Below are 18566 nucleotides of genomic sequence, written 5' to 3' on the forward strand. Positions count from 1 at the left end.
CTATTTTCATTAACTTTAAACTACAAAGTAGGTTTATATAAGTACATTCACCAGTTTGTATGAACCTGGGGTATGCAAACACGAGTAAATCATTGTTTATTTACAAGAACGATACAAAAGGACTGATAACACAGCTGCAATCACTAAATTCATTAACGAACTGTGAGTTTAATGGTATTATATTGTCACTGAGTTACAGCAACCTCGATAAATACGCATTGTTGTAATCTTGTTAACAATAATAACTTTGATATCCTGACAGATCAAAATATGAACATTTTGAAACACATAAACAGCAACAGGGCAAAAGGGCGTTGCTATGGGACAATCCTCAATGAAAGATGTGGACAATAACTGGACGACTCCCCCCTCCCACCGATATACCAAGCCATTCACGACAGCACGTTCTTTAATAATCACACCTGATTGGAGGGTGGGAGGGGATGGTCGACACTATGTACAATCGTAACACGTGCGTAATACTCTCTCATTAGCAGTTATAAAAACCCTGTTATATGCATTCACATCAGTAGAATCACCTCACGCGTCCCGTAAGGTCTGTTATACGAAGGTCCGGTGTTCGGTTCCAACCTTCCAAGGAAGGACAGTACCGGTCGTGAAGTGGAATTTTACTGGTACGTTTATCTTTTATATTATAATAATATATGACCATTGCTGTGGCACTATTGAATCAGGGTCCATTTTACAAGAATAATGGAATCGTTTAATATCTGCGTCAACATTTCTCGAATGATTATTTAAATTTATAGTCACACCTGTAACAGTAAGAGGCGTTTTGCTGTATATGATACTTATAATAAAGAACCATGAATCACAATGAAATTAGACAATGATATTCTCATGATAAAGGTTGGGCGAGCCTGTGCCACTATATGATATGACGCGTTATCGTGTTCAACAAACATTTTTGTTTATAAATCCAGGTGTCCATGTTTTTTTTTACCGGGTCTAGTTTGTCACGTTAACCCGGCGCTTGAAAACGGTTGTAAATTTACTTAATTCACTTTACGTAAATTTAAATAGTAATTATGTACAAACAAGTAAAGAATCAGAATATAAACGATTTCACTACGTATATTTATCTTCCAGATCTCTTTAAGACAGTTTGCACTAAAGGGAATCTATAACGGTAATAAGTATATCGTTTGTAGTTACGGAAATGATCAAGTAAGGGAGCTTAGTCCATGAAGTATGTGTATCAAACTACATGATTAGATAAAACTGGTAAAACTCTGTTAATAATGAATAATTAATAATTAAGTAAACTAAGTGTCTTTAATATTGTAATAATTTACAGTCCGAACTAATACTTTACTATGAGTGTACTGAAAATGTCATTTAAATACTCAAATACAAAGTATTATAAATAAGCCAATTTAAGTCATTCTAAAATGTACAAGATTTTATTTCTGATCTCAAAAGGTACATCGAACTCCTAACCCAATTCTTGTTTTTATGTAAGATGGGTATATTCTGTAGGGTTGTTTTATCACCGCGAGTGAAGTTCTCAATATTGTACTTAATATTTTGAACTAGTGTAACACATAGTATATTTAATTGAGAGCAGCAAGGTCATAAATACTTGCATTTTACTTAAAGTACTTATGTATCAACCATAGCACATTTATACACAAAATTTCAATTTAAACAATATTATGAAAGGAAAATAATACCAACAATAATAAACCTACGACGTAGGTGATATTTTCTCTCATTTCAACACAAAGGATTAATTCCTTAATTCCCATGCAGTTCTAACTCCAAGTATCATGAAAGACGTGTTCTGAGGTTTCTTTATAAGCATTCGAAGTTGTCATAGGCATGTGTGCTGATGGTACTGGTACCTCATACGATCTGTCAGTCAATACCAGTTAATATACGTGTTCTGAGGTTTCTTTATATGCTTTCGAAATTCTCATAGGCATTTATGCTGATGGTACTGGTACCTAATAAGCACTGTCAGTCATTACCACTTAATACACGTGTTCTGAGGTTGCTTTATATGCATTCAAAGTTCTCATAGGCATGTGTGCTGATGGTACTGGTACCTCATACGCACTGTCAGTCAATACCACTTAATACACGTGTTCTGAGGTTTCTTTATATGCTTTCGAGGTTCTCATAGGCATGTATGTTGATGATACTGAAACCTCATACGAAATGTCAGCCAATATCTGTCAAGGAATAAAAAGGTGAATTATGCCAAAGTGTGTTAAAGGTTACTGAAATTTTGATTGAAAGTCATAAATATCTACATTTTAGGTAAAGTACACTTGTATCAACATTAGTACATTTAAAAATTACAGTTTAAACAATGTTACATTAAACAATAATATGAAATAGATATAGATAATATTTTTCTCATTTCAACACTTAGTTCTAATATACATGCAGCTCTAACTTCAAGAATTATATATATGTATACTTGTTCTGCGATTCCTTTATAAGCATTCGACGTTCGCATAGGCATGTATGTTGACGGTACTGCTGCCTCATACAAACTGTCAGTCAATACCTCCTGATATACCTGTAAAGAAATAACAAGGGAAATATGCCAAAGTGTGACAAAGGTTACTAGAATTTAATTAAAAGCAGCAAAGTTATACATATTTACAATTTACACGAAGTACATTTGTGTCAACCTTAGTACATTACTACTAAAAATTACGGTTTAAACACTAATATCCACGCAGCTGTAATTCCAATTATCATATATACCTGTTCTGCGATTCCTTTGTTTTTATATGAAGCTCTCATAGGCATGTATGTTGATGGCACCGTTATCTCATACGAACTGTCAGTCAAAACCGTCCGAAATATCTGTAAATGAATAATATGGACAATGATGCCAAAGTGTGTCAACTGTTAATTAAATGAATCCAAACATCATTACGTTTTTCTATGTACGACACATTTACTATCCTCTCAAAAAGATTATTAACACTACAAACTGCGAATTCAATGTTTGTCAACTATTTGCGCTAGGTAAGTTTTCTACTGTCAAACAAAGTTGTTGAGACTTGAATGTTTCAATTCACTTTCAACAAACCAGTTTCTTCTTTTTTTGTACTTCGTCTAAACATAAAGAGTTAAAGGTTATAAATAATTATTGATCTTATTGTTGTATTGTTATTGCTTGAAAATGTTTTAATTATTTATTTGGTTATAACTACTTAGTTGACATCAGTGGTGGCACATGAGTTTGCTGAACGACTCTTTTGGAACATTAGAAGCAAATTGATGAAATCAATGTTGATGGCTCTCGATATTTCTTTGGGGCCTAGTATATGTACGTTTAAAATAGATGTAGTGAGTCATTTTTGGGATATATTTAATGCATATTGATCATTTAGTTGTGATGTTTTGGATTTAAGGTAAATATGTAATACATGTACATGCAACACAAAAAAAGAACAATGGTTTTCTTTCTTATCATTCATATTGCCATGGAATCTGGAACATTGTAGTTACAACACGTTATAACAACAAATATTGTTCTGGAAAATTATCTTAGGTTGATGACTTACTTTCAAAAAAGATCCTTTTAAACTACCAATCATCGGTCGATGAGAAGGGTTACGATTCCAACAGTCAAATAGCATTGTGTTTCTGTAGATGAAGTCAGTTAGTTAACATCGAGACAGTTCTGATTTCGAAACGCAAGTCGCAAATACACAATGTTGCTTTTCCGATAATTATCATTGTTAGCTATAAATACAGCAATGTTACTTATTGGAGCTATAACAAACGTCTATTATTTAAAATAATCGTTGCAATTTAAAATCCTTGCATAACACTTTGCTTAAGGTAAGCGGGGAGTTGGAAGATATTTATTGCATGGAATAAATATGCGATCATCAAACATCACTGTTTCAAAAAGTCTTCATCATTAACGATATCGTCATCATCTTGTTGATAGGATGGTTAGTAACCCACATGGGTTATCATCAAACATCACTATCGTACAAACTACCTCTTGAACACAAAACGAAAACCTATATGTTACTAAACAATAAATTGGTTACTTTAACTGCAGATATTTCTGTGGCCAAGTAAAAGATGGTTCGTCTGACATTTGATCCAAATAACACTCTTTATCGTCAGGAAAAGGTAGCTTTCCTATAAAAACAAATTGGAAATAAGTGACAAAATAATACTAATAATACCACTACTACTTCTAATAATAATAATGGACATTTATATTGCGTCGGTATCCGTCGAAAAAGACGCTCACGGCGCATTGACACAAACAGTGCGACAGCAAAACAAAAAACAGTAAACATAGTACAAGACAAAAAAATGCAAGCAAAAATGGGCAACATTGAACAATTAATTAAATTGTTTTTATCAGATAAGTCTTGAGAGTGCGTTTAAAGGAAGGAAAAGATGAACTGTGTTTAGCATGTTCTGTAAGGCTGAACCACAGATAAGGGGCAGCAGCAAAAGCTCTTTTGCCTTATGATTGATTTGAGCAACTTTCACACAGAAGTAATATATTGTGTGATCTCATGAAACTGCGATTTGCGTGATATGGTTGCAGAAATTGCAGAAGCAAAATGGCGAAGTAATAACAAAATAGCGATATGAAAACACAATATTTTAAAAATAGTCATTTCCTTTCCTCATTTTAACTTGCCTAATATCATCATTCAAGTGTCTCATTGTAGAGATATAAGAAAATAGTATGCATTATTTACATACCTGCAGCCATGATCTCCCATATCACTACTGCTACAGACCACACATCGCTGGACACGTTATATTCATTCAAGCTCAGAGTTTCTGGCGGAAATTGATTCACCGTAACTGGAGTAACCTATTACACAGGCAGAAATTAAAAAAAAAATAATACATATTCGTATGTGAACACAGAGTATTTTTTTTCTCTCAATTACTGGTTGCTTATATTAGACTACAAACATAATTTTACATTTGTTTACGCTGCTTACTGTGGTGACCAACGGTTTGAGATTGGAAAGCTGCCAATGAACAAAGCCAGAGAATAAGGTAAACAAATGTCCACGTAAGCTTAAATCAAAGTCGGTTCCAGAAATGGATAGCCTGCATAACTGTAGCTAACGGTTACTTTTGTATATGATTATGGGAGTTTGATTAAGGAAAGATTAAAGTAGATAAAGACAGTATAACTTCATACTCACATCTGATTTCTTTAACTCAGCTATCTTCGGTGCGTCATCAGCCAGACAGAAATCGTAAAATTTAACTTGTCCTTCCTTTGTAAGCAAAACCTTCTTGGTAGTTAAACCGGGGTGGAGAAACTGTGGTTTCAATCAGAATTAAGTGGAATTCATATAAATCATATCCTAAAATATGTTTTGCTACATTTTCTGAAGATATATGGTATATGTTCTAATTTTAAAGTGTTCATATCAGGAATCTGTTATGGTTTTCATGTTTTAGATTCTTCTACCGTGACTATTCCATCTTCTTAACTGATTGAGTGGTGTATATTTGCAAAACTTCGGCTAAATTGAGACTTATAACATAGACTGGTAAGACAATAATCATGAAACACAGATATTATCTTTATGTGTACCAACCATGACTTAGAGTAAAAGAAGAATGCAGAAGAAACGCAAAGAAAAGAGAAACAGACAAACAAACACAAAGAAAGAACGCTAATCCTTAAAATTGAAATAAAAGAGAGAAGGGTTCTTTTCAGAGAGCTTACTCCAAATTTGTTAATGACATCTACTCCTTCTAGCACACCGGTTACGTGTTTGATGACGTCAGAAACGGTCAGTGAAATAGAGCAGTAGTTATTTTTGGTCAACATACTATGCAAAGTTGTGCAGTCGAGGTGCTCACTTATGAGATACATATTATCTAAAGAAAGTAAGGAAAATGGACGATTGAAGAATTCCAAATAGAATATGCTACAAATACACTTCGAATTTTATGCTATAGTCATTATCTGACATACAGGTACTGCACTCTTATTATTTCCGGTATACTTTTTGTTAAAGCTGTAACTTCTCTTCATACGGATGTTAATGTAATTTGATGCAATATCTTGAGATTATTTTCGAACATTTCGCACAATTGCGATTGTCTAGATACTCAAATTTCCTGCAGCTCTTACTTTATATAACAGTTCGTCGATATATCGTTGCTTAATCTGGTCGTGTTATCGGCTTTGAATTATAATTATAATTGACAGACCAGTTTTGTTTGGGTTTCTCGAGGATTAATGGTTGTAGAGAAATGCAAATTCAATTGTGATAGGATTATTTTAACTTGTTATTTCTGTAACAAACCAGTGTTGAGCTCATGCAATGATCATATATAGTAGAAACTCACCGCTTTGGATAGATATCGCCTCGATGGTCGTTAGATTGTTTGACTTTGGCAATTCAAGACTATTTCTTAGGAAAGCCTCCCATTGGATGTCTTTTGTCCTCCTAGCTGTGTCTATAAGAAGAAAAAACCCCATAGAAAACAAAAACAGAAGCAAATCATACAAACTTTACACAAATCACACGTAGAAAATATATGCAACTCTTAGTGTATATTAACAAGTCAATTACTAGTAAGTAACTTTATCATGTTTAATTTATTTGAATTTTACGTGCGGTTGGTAGTTCCGTCTACTTTGGAATATTTATTAAAAATGGATGACAAATGTAGTACGACTATTGATGCTACCGATAACCTTTCTATATTGTGTACACCTTGGTGCTTTGTAAAGTGTAACTTAGATAATTGTGTCTAACCTGCCATCGTTGTTATTACAACACAATTGTTGCTTCTCCAGGGAAGATCGACGGATCCCACCCATCTTTTGTATATTTTTCCCATCTTCAAATTCAAGATGATTGTAATGTCTTTCTCAGCAACCATCTTTAGATGTCTCCTTTTTTTAACATCTTCTCTTGTATAGTAATCTGGAACAAATGCAACGCGAATAGGTTGTGACTAGAAAACCTGGATTGGTGATTATGAAAACGACCACTCAAAGTTGTGTTGTAATGATGAGATGATATCAAATAAAGTGATGCTGATGTAAACTGTATTGGTGTGACGTGATCAATTAATTTGCTGAGGAGAAAACAATCAAAATAGACCCACTTCGTGTCCACCTTAATCTTCATCAATAAATATTTAAAATTATGTATGATATATGTAAATAAAATAGAACATACTTGCTTGGTTAGGATCAAGGGTACGTTTATCAGACTGGCACATTTCATTATTTGAAGTAGAGTCTCGGTTTCTGGATGAAATGAAACATACAAAGTACACAAATCGTGCAACGTGGAAATCCACAAGAGGCAGTTTTATTTGTAATTCCTAACAAATATGTTTACTTTTATTGAAATACACTAATATGCTAATCACGTTCAACAAAATATTACTTACGATTTTCCTTTAAGAAATTTCTGTAGAATGGATTGACGAGAGTTCAAATTGCTTCTTGGTGGCTTACCTTTGTTTTCGAAGTTTTATAGAACCTGTCAAAGACAGAGGAACATTATCCTGGTAACATATATATTGTAACACTGGAGTTCACTCTAGTCGAAACGCTGACTCGGTGTTATTTTCCTAACAGTTATACGGAACACGTAAGTAAATCAACTGATAGCATTGAAGGTCAATAAGCTGTTACACTATATGATGTGTGCTTTGAAAGATTTATTAATCGGAATCAAATAGTTTAATGCTGTTAAACCGGCTTAAATTTCATTTTGTAGGTACTGAGCGGTCAGGTGTCTCATTTCGTCAAGCAATTAGGCCCAATTGTAATTCGGTGAATTACCAGATATTGGTAATTCAAAAAAAAATGTTTTTAAAGGATAATATATATAATTACTCCAGCTGCGTAACGATGCAACCATTATAACATATGTTAGAGTTGTAAATACCAGCCAGTAAATATGTCATAACTGATTTTTACTTCCACAGATCATTTAAGATTACACCGTGAAGTTATATCGGAGAAGAGTATAAACAGGCCAAGGAATTCATAGACTAGTATAGATTATCTTTACCAGGCAAAGGATATCATAGATTAGTATATATTATTTTAACAGGGCCAAGGAACTCATAGACTCATAAAGATTATCTTTAACAGGCCAAGTAATTCATATATTAGTATAGGTTATCTTTGACAGGCCAAGGAACTCATAGATTAGTACAGATTGTCTTTAACAGGCAAAGGAAGTTATATATTAGTATATATTATCTTCAATATTTCATGTTTACACATATCTCTGTATTGGTGTAACTTTAAAGAATGTCAATTACTGAAAAGAAACCAAAAGCCTTCATTTTCATGTCACAGCATGTGTATCATTTAGCCATATTTTTCAAAAAATTGTTACAGAGGATAACCCACGGCATTATATATTATTAACATGATGCAGATAATTATATTCGTTATTTATATCCTCCACGTCTTAGCAACGATACTTTTCGATTTGAAAAATAATTCTCACAAAACTTAAAATAAATTGGACTACTCATGGGCAAGATGAAATTATAGTAGTACTTACTATTCCTCTTTCTTTGTGACGAAACAGCTTGATTATGACTTATACGTAACAGGCAAGCGATGCCTGTACTGCCAAAGCCAACGACCGCCAAACATGCTAGGATGATTAAAAGAACAGGAAGTAGGGTACCTGGCAATGTAATGAATGATTTTTTTATTAGTATCATTTTCAATTCGTCCGTTGATTACCTTTCTTCTCGTTAGAAAATCAGTGATGTATTGATCGGCGTATTATTCAATATGTCAATGGTAATTTTGCCTTAGTTTCTCTTCCATTTCGTTAAATATTGTTGTTTTCTTGTTTGAAAGATGTAAAACTACTTAAACAGAAATAGTGACAAGCTTTTTTTGGTAACTTTCTCCTTACTTTCCTATAGATGAAAAACAAGAAAGGAGGAATTTTCAACAAACTGTCCTCCAACTGCGAAAAGCCTGTGTTGGCAAATATATATGAAAAGTAGAGGGCCCAAGTTTTCGATCTTAGGAGGAACCTCTTTAGAATGAGAATTCTGGGGGAACCATTAAATTAGGCCCAAATAACCTTCAAATTAAATAAAACTAAAAACCCACCGTATTTTGAATCCAATACGATTTTATTAGACTTTCCAACGCCAATGTAGCTCACTCCAAAACAGATAACTGTTGAAGCTTCCAAGCCTTCCAACTTTAGAGTTCTCCCGACGACCATTTGTCCGTCAATTGATAGGATGTACTTAAAAACGGGTGGATTTGCTGTACAGTTGCAATTTACTTCAACATAATTTCTATGCAGGTTACAAGTTGGTGTAGCTATAGGAAATCAATTATAAACATGTGTTTATATAACGATATGAACAGAATGATGTTGATAACCAGTGTGGTAAAGGTATGCTATTATGACAACGCGACTTTTTTCCATTTCATACAGGCAGAGAATTAACCATGCCATTTTAAGTTTCAATCCTCCACTAGAAAGTGTAATTTACGTTAAAAAGATTACAAAATTGCTCAGTGTTAGTACTTTTCAATACTGCTTATGTCTGATACATGTACATTATTGTAACAAGTCTTCTCAAAGTCAATATAATTGATAGTTTATTTTCTAACTGAGCATTCTACGTATTTATTGAAGTAATTGAAATTGAAAAGTAAACATATATAAATAGGTCTTATACCCTTTGAAGTTATATATTCATCTCGAAAAAGGCAACAACAAAACAGTTATATTTCAACATAATGCATTAGGCAAATATTGATCTTTGCAGCGTTGATGTGGGGTGTGATAGCCTCCTTGGTTGGTTAGATAACTTTGGTATCATACTCATATGAGCTACGGATCGGGAGAACAGTAAATGTAATATCCGATCCATCAACATATAAAAGGTACGAACATGATTGTCAAGGTTTCACTCTGTGTCCATAAACCAAACCTAGGTGGCCCACAAACGCCATGGAGAAACGGTACGTATGGTTATCTAGAAGACTTACAGGTGTTTAAATAAGAGTTGAAAAAGATTCTGGAGAATATAAAACATTCCAAATACCTGATAAAAACTCTGTTCAAATTTTACATATAGTCACTTATTAGGAATGAATAACTTGTATTAAAAGTCTCGAAAGCATTACTTACTGGCATTTATGAACCACATCTCTATTCAATTAGTTAATTGTATCTCGCTTGACTTATCTCATGATCTATTGTAAAGCTACTAGTTCTAAGTATCTGGTGACCTTTCATTTAAATAGGTCAATTTTTCAAGTTTTTCAAATCAAACTATTGTTATAATGGAATTGCTATTATTTTAATATTACTATTATTTTGGGGGAAGTGGAGGGCGGGTTGGGGCAGCATGGTCCAAGAAACGAGGTCCTATAATTAATAAAGGGGGTGAGGGAGCTGGTGGTACGTTTCAAATATCACTTTCTCTATAACCTGTAATCAATTATGTGTATTATTATATTTTTCGGGTTATTAGTTTTAAACTTACACAATACTTGAGTCTCGGTTATCGGCTTAATGCTGGATTGTCCCGAAGTCTCACAGGTAACAACTGTTCCGTTTGGATCGTTAATGAATTGAAAGTTCAGAGTAACAGTAGTATCAAACACTGATCCACGAGTTAGTATTTCATTGTTTTTCGGTCTCAGCCAGTCACTTCCCCCGACTTTACATCTAATCGACACCGAGGGTTTCGCACCCTCAGCAAGACAAGATATTATAAGATGAGAAATTGTGTTTGGGAGCGTAGGACCTGGATTGCCAAATCCATCATATGCAATACTAAGTCTTGGTGCAACTGGAAAAGAGATAAATGAATGACAAGTGCACTAAATGATATGAAATGAGTGTAAGAGGAAGAAAGCAATGCACTGTTATAAATTGATTTGTTTTTATTATCATCATATTATCTTGCGGCAGGTGTACTTAGCAAATTAAGCTGATAAGTGTGCGTTACTCTATCTTTAATACGACGTAGCTTAGTGTCGCATATCATTTAATTTATTCAGACCTTCCGGTCCCAGTCACATTTAAAGCAAATGGTGGTGTTCCATTAGTCTAAATCAAACTGTTTTCAAAACAAGTATGATCACTTAATACTTATCTAGAGCGTCCAGGTCTCACTTATAACGTGTCTCAACACTCACTTGTCCAAAATGGTACAAGAAACTTACCTTGCAATCGTCGGAAAAAAAATAAAGTAAAATATCAGTCTACAGTAACAAAGGTGAACCATTGAAAGGTAAAAATATACTTACCATTTAAGTTACCGATAATAGAGAGATTATTTTATTTACATCTGGATAGGGGAGTTTAGCAGAATCTTTGTCAGTATAATATTGTAAAACAGAGATATTACACCTGAATAAAGTAGACTTTAGGAGCTGGGCACCTCAAACACGAGATGTGATGGCAGGGAAAATTCAAAGAATATTTTTTATTTACATGTTTATTTGTTAATGGTTAATGATTTATAGTTTCACAATATTAACAAACCATATCGACCTTACCTTCAATTTTCACTTGAATCGTTGCTTTACTGATAGTGTCACTACAGCTGTAGTGTCCTTCGTCCTCAAGTGATGCATTAGTAATTATCATACTCGATAGATTTCCTGAATCTTCTAATTCAAAATTGTTGTATATCTCATTCTTCGCATACCTGAGTTCTTCGTTAAACAAAATATCACCAGTGGAGGATGTCCATATCATACCCCCGTCTTCATTGACACAAGTAAGCAATATGTCGCGTCCAATTGGAAAAGTAGTGGTATGTGTTCCCTTCAATATTACCAGTTCCGCTATAAAAATCGTATAGAAAGGCAAGGTTGAAAAGAATAAACATTTATTCCGCCACACATTTTCAGTCAATAGACTTCATAGTAATATTTCTACCACAAAACGCCAAAAAAAAACCCGGATTATTTTGACGTATAATTCATACTAAACACTTGTTTTATCATAATTGATTTAACTAAATAAATTTAGATGTTGGAGAATTGAAGAAAAAAGTATATTAACAGTGAGAATATTGACCTTCTTTAAATGTATTAACTTTACCTGCATAAAACTGCTGAGTAATGACCAGTAGAAAGATTAGCCTCATCGTCTGGAAAAAAAGTGTATGCAGAGATGTGGATATTTAAAGTGTCTGGAAAATTATTTCGGATAATAAACACGACGGTACATCATAACTACAATATTAACCCCTAAATGCTTTTTGGTTTTTAGGTTAAGATAATTTCACAATCGAGTTAAACGATGGCACTGTTTCTCTGTTGAGAACTGATCTGTAGATTTGGACCGCAATTTCTGGTTGCACTTGATTTGTATATATGTTTCTTTTCATTGGGTACGTTATTTTTTTATTACGTTGATATTAATGTCGATTTCTGAGAATATACGCAATTACATGAAATAATAATGGGTAAAACTGACTCAGGAAATAGATGAACTGCATAATATATCTTAAATTATATACCACTTGAAATTGATCAATTTGAGACAATTACCGAGGCGAATGTATGAGTTTATTTCATTCAATGTTTTTCTATTTTTTTCTAAGTTCAAGCCAGCACTGTTTTAATAGCTGTATACAGTGAGTCTAATGTCATGTTAAAAATGACATTAGATACCACCTTTACGAACAGCAACCATAGAAGAGCTGTTGCAAGAAAAAGGTAGGACATATCAAGAAGAGGTTTGAAAAGGCTTTTTCGTTTTAACAACTCAAGTGATTTTGTTTTACGATATAACGATGAGTTAGTATTTATATTTAACTTCGTTGCAAGAAGATTTCAATCATCAACTTTAAGTACACTGTTCATAACTTAAAGAGATGTTCCTTTTGTTGAGGTTGAACACAAGCTTAATACAAAACTCAACGCGTTCTGCGTCGGTTTGTCAAAATCGCATCATCATAGAATTTTGGGATTGGAAAAAAAAGTACAAATTTTAAATTTTGTGTTATTTGTAAAAGCATTTGGCATCAGCAAAATTCACTATGTCGTATATTTGGCTATTAAGGTTTTGGTTTATATTTATTGTATTTTAAACTTACCTATCTATCCCAATAAAATACATTTTTGATGAAATTCTCAATATAACATCGACATTTAAGGAAACATTGCAATTTCAAGGATATATCAACACGGTATTATAATAGTATATATTCGACAATTAATTTTTGAGAATTTGTATTTTCCGAGCTTGTCATAAAGACGGTTTACGCAGAGATTATATAAAACAGGAGTCTTTTTTTACATGCACATTTACTTCCTATTATTCTGAAAAACGTTACATATTGTTTAACGAATGACAAAAAAAGTTCACATAATAATATCATAAAGTGATCGATTTTTTTAATATACATTTAAAAATATTTAAAGAGTTTTTTCATACCTGCTAATGATCTAATCACAACCAGAACGGAAGAATTATTGTGTTGAGTAATGTAGTAGTCTAGCAATGCAACTTCACAGGTTCATATAGGTTGTTTCTATCACCAGTCTTCGATCAATATCTAAAAACCATTCTATTCCCTCTTCATTAATAGTTCATTCCTGGCAGCAATGTTTTTCCGTCTAATTTGAATGAAACTCCCGGAATTTCAGGGTAGACTAAACGCTGCTGAGAAAATGTTTAATGTTTAATAAGTAACAGTGAATTTACATGAGCCTTTAAAAAGTAAGTAGGAAAGTTAATAATATATCGGTGTTTTCGTTTCGTGCAATTTATGCGATCTGGTAGCATTGTTCTGAGTAACGCAGACTACAGACATTACAATCAATGTAAATGATAACGACGGCTATTTTGGTAAGACATTTTTAGCTGCTTCCTTGTTCCTGGAGTACTTACTGTACTATAGTAATCAAGGTTTCCTAACAATACACATAAGAGAGTAACTCTTAACACTGCAGTGACAATAAATCCCTAGTCCCCAGACGACTCGTTCGTTATTTTTTTTTACTGATATTTAAATGGACTAACTGACTCTGTGTTACTCATTGACTCATTCCTGGTTAGTTTATATATTTACATGAATCTGAATCAATATGCGTCGTAATTATTGTCCACGTCTCCCTACCACTTATTTCAATGTAATGTAGAAGGCTCCACGTAATCAACAAAGGAAGTACATATCACAGTGACTCGACTCTACATTGAACACCGTTAAAGGATAAGCTATGGAGCATATATAAATATATTGACCCAGTTCTTGTTAAAATGGATGGTACTGTCATACATTTAAGATCCCAGCTCTTGTTAATGAATGGTAATGCCATTCGTTTGAAATCCCAGCTCTTGATAATAAATTATATTATCATATATATTTAAAATTCCAGCTCTTGTTAAGATAAATGGTCCTGTCATACTATTGAGATCCCAGCTCTTGTGAATGAATGACCCTGTCATAAATTTGAGAATCCCAGCTCTTGTAAATGAACGGTAATGTCATTCGTTTGAAATCCCAGCCCTTTATAATAAATGGTATTGTCATATATATTTGAAATTCCAGCTCTTGTTCGGATGAATGGTCCTGTCATACATTTGAGATCCCAGCTCTTGTTAATGAATGGTACTGTCATACGTTTGAAATCCTCGCTAATGTTAATGAATGGTACTGTCATACGTTCGCGATCCCAGCTCTTGTTAATGAATGACCCTGTCATACATTTGAGAATCCCAGCTCTTGTAAATGAACGGTAATGTCATTCGTTTGAAATCCCAGCCCTTTATAATAAATGGTATTGTCATATATTTGAAATTCCAGCTCTTGTTAAGATGAATGGTCCTGTCATACATTTGAGATCCCAGCTCTTGTTAATGAATGGTAATGTCATTCCTTTGAAATCCCAGCTCTTTATAATAAATGGTATTGTCATATATACATTCAAAATCCCAGCTCTTGTTAATGAATGGTACTGTCAAACATTTGAAACCCCTGCTCATGTTAAAGAATGGTATTGTCATACATTTGAGATCCCAGCTCTTGTTAAAGAATGGTACTGCCAAACGTTTGAAATCCCAGTTGTTTATAATAAATGGTATTGTCATACATTTGAAATCCCAGCTCTTGTTAATGAATGGTATTGTCATACGTTTAAAGTCCCTCACTGTCTAACGTTTTTACATATTGCATACACAACTTTATAGCTTTTTCAAAATTCAAAATTCACAATTCACAATTCTGAATACAATTAGTACCTCCTTATAAATTGAACATTGGTGACATTTTGGAATATACCGTTTCTCATCACAATGCAGCAATACAAACAGAAAAAGACATAATATAAAAGCGATACATAACCCCCTAATCTGGCATTGTGTAATATACCATTAGGTCCCAGATCTACTCTTTTTAGCCTCTATTTAAAGAATAGATACTACTGTAATCAGTGTATCTCCATAGGATGATATATTAATAATTTATACAAGTATATCCACAAGTCGAACCAGGACATTGGTCTACACATGTTGTCAATAACTATTCAGTAACCGTCAAATCCAATGAATTTCTCGTTATTTACTATTTAGTAGTAGAAACAATTTTGGAAACAATCTACGGGTGATACAGTAACTCAAATATGAATATATATATATATATATATATATAATATATATATATATAAGCAGTTTTTAGTACTGTTGATATTTGACAATATGACCGATCTCTTCATCTATTTTATCGGTCAGGCTTTGACGAATGGGAGATTAACGTGTGACTGTGCAGTCCTCTAGTTCTAATTATCTAGCAATTTAATGTAAACCTTAAGTGTGCTTAGGTTATATACTTTTAAGAAACAATCACATCGTGACAGAAGAATCCAAGAGGCAATAAAAGTGCCTCTATCGATATTTATTACTAGAGCACCAACGGCAGTGGTTATGAACAAATAATGTGGAGGGGGAGAGATACGTTTACTCACAAAGCAATTCCATTGTTTTATTCGAAATAACAAAATGTTAATAGGTGTTGTTTTTATTGCTGGAATTTCTTGTAGCTGTTATCCGTATGGAAAAGATACATTTGTGAGGATTTATTTAATTCACAAACAACCTCTCTCGCTAGCGTAACAAGTAAGCAGCATTTCATGCATTAATTCTTTAATATACTGTAATATTGTTATCAATAACATTGTAGCGTGAGCCAATCACACAAAGACGTATTAAGAAACCAACGTGCTATTTCTATGTGCTAATCAGATTCATTGTAGCGTAATGAAATCGTTCAGTATTATTCCACTTTCTTGGAAGTAACAAATAGCATGATATTGTAAACATATTGTATATTTACACCCTTCAAAGAAAATCCTTAACTGTGGTATTTGTTTGAATGTCATTTGGTGACATTTTGTGGCCTAGGATCCCTTTGTGGCAAAGAATGTCGTTTTGTGGCCTAGGATCCCTTGTCCAAGTCTTCCTTGATGTACCAAAAGAACCCGGGTGGATGCAAAGAGGGTCAGTTAAATCGAACAGAAGTGTACTAGGTGGCGTGCGTGGAACCTTGCTTATGGTCAGAGAGTCTAACTAAGCACTCTTCATGACCGGTATGAGTTCATCGTATACTGAATTCATGGCCAGATGAGTGGCTACTCTCTGAATGTGGAATATACGGATATTTTCAAGTGGCATTATAGTAGTTCTTAGTGTTAACTTTTCAACTAGTGCCATGATTTTTTCACGAAGTGTCAATTCTCTATGTTTTTGGTTCGTTTGTAACATCTTAGTTGACATACCAGACGTAATTCAATTATCTGTCACGGGGATACATAGGGGTTTCCATGAACCTTTGTGAAATCATTTAGTTGACAAAGATACACTAGTAACATTATATCATATGCAATAGGGGCAACCCCATCCCCGTTCCGTCTCACCTTTATAAATCTATAGAGGATATGGCTGAAAATGTTCACTGAGATTCCTTTATATTTTCTTTTATAATTGAACAGCAAAAATCTCTGTTAATCATTTTTATAAATTGAATGAGAATATTTTCATTTTCTAAGTATGCAGCCGACTTGATGTTGTGCATGTCAGTCATCAAACTGTGATAAAGACAGAATGTTAATGGTTTCTGGTTGTCATATTCATTAACTCTGCAAGCTAATGGATTTAAATTCTGAGAAGCAATGGAAAGCTACTATTATTGAAATGCCAAGCTTTCGGTTAGAGCTCCTTATTTTATACCTAAGTTATAACCTAAATATGCCTAAGAATGCACCTTTTGACTTGTTCTATGTTTCTTCTATGGAAGAACCCCAGAATATCTATAGTTGAGAGTTGGTGTCAATGGCCCACGGCAGCACACCTCCTTCGTAAACTACTTCATAAGCATCTGTCCCTAATATGAAGGCTCATGCTACAACCTCAAGTCCGGAAAAGTTGCTAATTTGGCTCCCCGCCTTTTGAAGTCATGTGCATTGTTAAAAATGAATTATTTAGACAAGATTGTCTGCGTTTTAAATCACTTAAAAAGAACATTAACTATCTACAAACGATGCAGTTGAAGTCTCCAAAATTGTGTGTTGGTACCAGTCTAATGCAGATCTGCACCAGTAACAGTCTTCCTTTCAGTAGAAACGGGTTATTCAAAGTAATGATTGCTAAAACAGAATTAATTTACAAGACGTATTCATTTTCTTGTAAATTAGATTGGAAATTACATATTGACAAACATTTTCTCCGACTGAAAGGGTGTCTCCTTTTATAAATGACGTTCTTCTTAGCCCATTGCGAATAAGGATCATATATTATTTCTGTCTTTTGTTATCTCCATTGTTCGCATATTTATTTAAGATTTAAGCTGTGTTTGGTATGAATTGTTAAGTTAACGATGAAAGAAAGCAAAGAGTCAAGTGTGAATTGACGTACATGTTTACACAAGTATGATGACATCTCTCTTCCACGTTTATCTTGGAGTATTGTTGGATTCGCTCCATGTCCACGTAAGCATAAATGTTGTTTTACTATGCATTTCTCACTATGCCTTTCATATTTTTTTAGACCCCATTTACTTTTACTACTGGGTTTACGTTAGGCTAGGGAACACTTTGAGACTACAAGTCAACAAGTTAACCAATTCAAAGTGATCGCTTTGTTCAACGAGTACCTCACTCTTACAACAAAAACTTCAGTTAGTAAATTATTATTATATTACTCGTGAATGCCACTTAGATTAATATTACTACTTATATTCATACCGTACGATAATATATTAATTTCGTTTTCATTTCCTGGTTAACGATTTGTAAATTTCACGGCACGGCAAAGTAGGAAGGTGCTACTAATGTTAATGCAATACTATACTGATGTTGACAAAACGATTTGCTTAACAGTTGCAAAGGGACGAATTTTGTCTCTGAACTCACTTCTTATATGAGTATAAGGAAAAGCGGACAGAATTGTCACTGCGTAAATGTGTTTTTGCACAACAAAAATATTTCTCTGTCCATTTTTTGTTTAATTTCCGACTTTTTAACTCGTTTTTTAAGGACTAACTAAGTTACACTTGTGAAGTTGTGTTAAAATGGTCAAAGAAGTTAAATTTATCAA

At 33.6% G+C, this 18566-nt stretch overlaps 1 protein-coding gene across 2 annotated transcripts; it reads right to left on the reverse strand.

Annotated features, from left to right (window-relative positions):
- Positions 1–2053: 2053 nt before the first annotated feature.
- On the reverse strand, positions 2054–13616 carry LOC139977929 (uncharacterized). Of its 2 annotated transcripts, XM_071987661.1 has the most exons (18): positions 13413–13616; positions 12072–12120; positions 11522–11812; positions 10501–10809; positions 9104–9322; positions 8535–8663; positions 7469–7493; positions 7185–7255; positions 6756–6926; positions 6343–6453; positions 5714–5868; positions 5181–5300; positions 4723–4837; positions 4047–4140; positions 3549–3630; positions 2740–2841; positions 2447–2548; positions 2054–2195 (listed from the first exon to the last, which is right to left on the reverse strand). In XM_071987661.1, the coding sequence occupies exons 2-18, from the start codon at positions 12115–12117 to the stop codon at positions 2097–2099; spliced, it is 2241 nt and encodes a 746-aa protein (XP_071843762.1). In that variant the 5' UTR covers positions 12118–12120; positions 13413–13616; the 3' UTR covers positions 2054–2096. The 2 variants fall into 2 exon arrangements, with proteins under 2 accessions (XP_071843762.1, XP_071843760.1); XM_071987659.1 differs by lacking the exon at positions 2054–2195 and having other exon boundaries at positions 2339–2548.
- Between the last annotated feature and the right edge of the window lie 4950 nt (positions 13617–18566).

The sequence above is a fragment of the Apostichopus japonicus genome, chromosome 12 (assembly GCF_037975245.1).
Source record: "Apostichopus japonicus isolate 1M-3 chromosome 12, ASM3797524v1, whole genome shotgun sequence".
NCBI classification, from domain to species: Eukaryota; Metazoa; Echinodermata; class Holothuroidea; order Aspidochirotida; family Stichopodidae; genus Apostichopus; species Apostichopus japonicus.

Coding starts and splice junctions, on each gene's coding strand:
- LOC139977929 (XM_071987659.1), bottom strand. CDS start 12,117: ATGAGGCTAATCTTTCTACTGGTCATTACTCAGCAGTTTTATGCAG. Junction 11,813..12,071: donor TACTCAGCAGTTTTATGCAG/GTAAAGTTAATA, acceptor CGATTTTTATAG/CGGAACTGGTAATATTGAAG. Junction 3,631..4,046: donor CAGAAATATCTGCAGTTAAA/GTAACCAATTTA, acceptor CTTCATCTACAG/AAACACAATGCTATTTGACT.